A 2,504-nucleotide genomic window follows, 5' to 3' on the forward strand; every position below is an offset into this window, starting at 1 on the left:
GCGAACCTCCGGTTCCCAAGCCAAGTCCCTACACACTGAGCTACTGCCGCCCCAATTAGTCAACAACATGTGTTTCAAACAAGACACAAAAAAATGATTCATCACCAGCTGCATAAAAATAGAATACTCTTTTATTTAATATTATTTATTGATTATGTTGTTTAATCACATATTATTTTATCCAATTAAGTCTCTCCATGATGCATATACCGGTAGTCTCACATCTCTGTAATGCTTTCAGATTCGTGCTGAAGCAGACTATCTTTTTATGATGGACATCGACAGTGTCTTCCACAACCGTTTTGGGGCCGAGTCTCTCAGTCAGCTGTCGGCTGTGCTTCACCGTGGCTACTACAAGGTTTTACTCTTTTTCCTACAGTATATTAATTTCAACTTCATGGAGGTTTTTACTTATTTTATCTTAATTATTATGTAATGTGATGTATTTTTTTTTTTGTCCTTACATTGTATGTTTTCATTAATTACCTATTCGGATACTACAGTAATTTTTTGAATGATATTGCCTCATTTTATAATCAGTCATAGTATTAACTGGCCTCACAGGTATCAGCTATAGCCTCTCATCATTGGCAATCCTTATTTTATTTCTTTTTTCCCTTCTTTTTCTTTCACAGAATACAAAAAGGGATGGCTTTCCATATGAGCGTCGGCCCAAGTCCAAGGCCTACATTCCTATTGGTGAAGGAGACTACTACTACACTGCTGCTGTCTGGGGTGGATACCTGGAGGACATGTACAAGCTAGTCAAGTAATCAAAATAAAATTATCTTTTAAGTACGGAAAGAGATGGTAATGATTGGACAAAGCAAGAGCTGACATGTGGTGGGCATTTAGATACTAGGCTGGTAAAAACCCTCTAAAAACACTGTAGTCACTACACTATTTTTTTTTGTCCAAAGGTGACGGTTCAGCAAGTCCATTACAGGTTTTTTTAGATGAATGCTACAATAAATGTAACAAGTTTTGTTTGTTTCATTACTAAATTTTACTCATTTAACTTAACATGACTTTTTTTTCAGATACTGCTACACACAATCAGAGGAGGACTCCAAGAATAACATTGAAGCTGTGTGGCAGGAAGAGAGTCACCTCAACAAGTACAGTACCACAAATCATTCCCTCATTTTCAGTGATTTTCCTACTTCACCTTTTTTGTACAAATTTGAATAGAATCCAACCTGCTATATAGATAAAGAACATCCTAATTTCTTTCTATTTACAGGCTTTTCTATTTGCTTTTTTCTTGAACTACTTCAATTGATTAGATTTAAGTTTATTTTCTTCTGTAAAAGGACAATCTTACGACGATCTTATCTACAGAATTCCTGAGATGCATAGTTAATCTCCCTGTCTCTCTGTCATGCAGGTACCTGTTGTACAACAAACCAACCAAGGTGCTGTCTCCAGAGTACCTGTGGTCAGACTATGATAAGGTACCAGCAGACATTAAACTCGTCAGGATCTCCCAGTTGGTCAAGAACTATGCAGAAGTGCGGCCCAATGGTGGACAGTGATGTCAAGTCAATGATATCCAGGACAATGGTATATGTGACAGCCTATCATATAGTCATATAGTACAAATGAAGGGTTTAAAGAAATATCAAATAAGTGAATTCAAATCTTGGTCCCCTGTATGATTTATACAAGATGAAATGTGTATGTTTTATAGCATGGGGTTCTTCATCTCTGCTTAATCACTCTTGCTTTTTTTTTGTTCTGGGTTTCAGGATGCCTTAGCATCAATTATAGCTTCCTTACACTTCCTACACACCATCTATGTTTTTTGTAAAGTATAGAACACAGAAAAAAAAGGATTTTTATGGTAAACTGCAGCCTAAAAAGAAAGTGTTGGAAAGATTTACATTATAGACCATGCTTGTGACTTTTGTAATTCAGACAGTAAACACTATTTACAGTAATTTCTTACACCTATTTTGGGTAAATATACAGTTATATGCAAATGTTAATTTTATGTTCATTTTATTTTTAATTTTATTTTTATGGTTAGGGTTTTTATTTTTGGTTTAATGTATGTAATGTATGTTTTGTATTTTTTATGCTACTGGATACTTGAATTTCTTTCGGGATAAATAAAGTATCTATTTATCTATCTATGTTTGGCCACACCTTGACAAATAACACATTTTGGTGATTTTTTAAAAATTTTTTAAGATGTAAACACTGTCTCTTGAGAGCATATTTGCAGCAAACATCAATGTATTGTTTCATTTTATTTCACAAATTGAACAAAAATAAAAATACTATTGTGGCATGTGCAAATGTTTGACCAACCTAAGAGTTCTGCAGTCTCAGATTCTTTTTACACGGTCTCAGACCATCATCATCTCACTAGGCCTGAGGTATGTCAACAATTGTGATTAGGAAGTGTCACTTGGTGCCAATTTCAAAGCAAAAGGGGGGGGGGCACGGGGGAAATATTAGTCAGAAAAACAGGAAAATAAATTACTCAGAAAAACAGGAAA

At 34.9% G+C, this 2,504-nt stretch overlaps 1 protein-coding gene across 1 annotated transcript in view; it reads left to right on the plus strand.

The window, feature by feature from the left end:
* LOC118321159 (globoside alpha-1,3-N-acetylgalactosaminyltransferase 1-like) overlaps positions 1-2,311 on the plus strand; it is a gene marked incomplete in the record, with an annotated part of 8,690 nt that extends 6,379 nt beyond the window's left edge. The window contains 4 exon segments of the mRNA XM_035652375.1: positions 242-358; positions 636-769; positions 1,041-1,118; positions 1,388-2,311. Of these exon segments, the coding sequence (XP_035508268.1) occupies positions 242-358; positions 636-769; positions 1,041-1,118; positions 1,388-1,535 (477 nt within the window).
* Positions 2,312-2,504: the final 193 nt, after the last annotated feature.

This window comes from Morone saxatilis, unplaced genomic scaffold (assembly GCF_004916995.1).
Source record: "Morone saxatilis isolate NCDOM2014 unplaced genomic scaffold, NCSU_SB_2.0 Contig11, whole genome shotgun sequence".
Taxonomy (NCBI): domain Eukaryota; kingdom Metazoa; phylum Chordata; class Actinopteri; family Moronidae; genus Morone; species Morone saxatilis.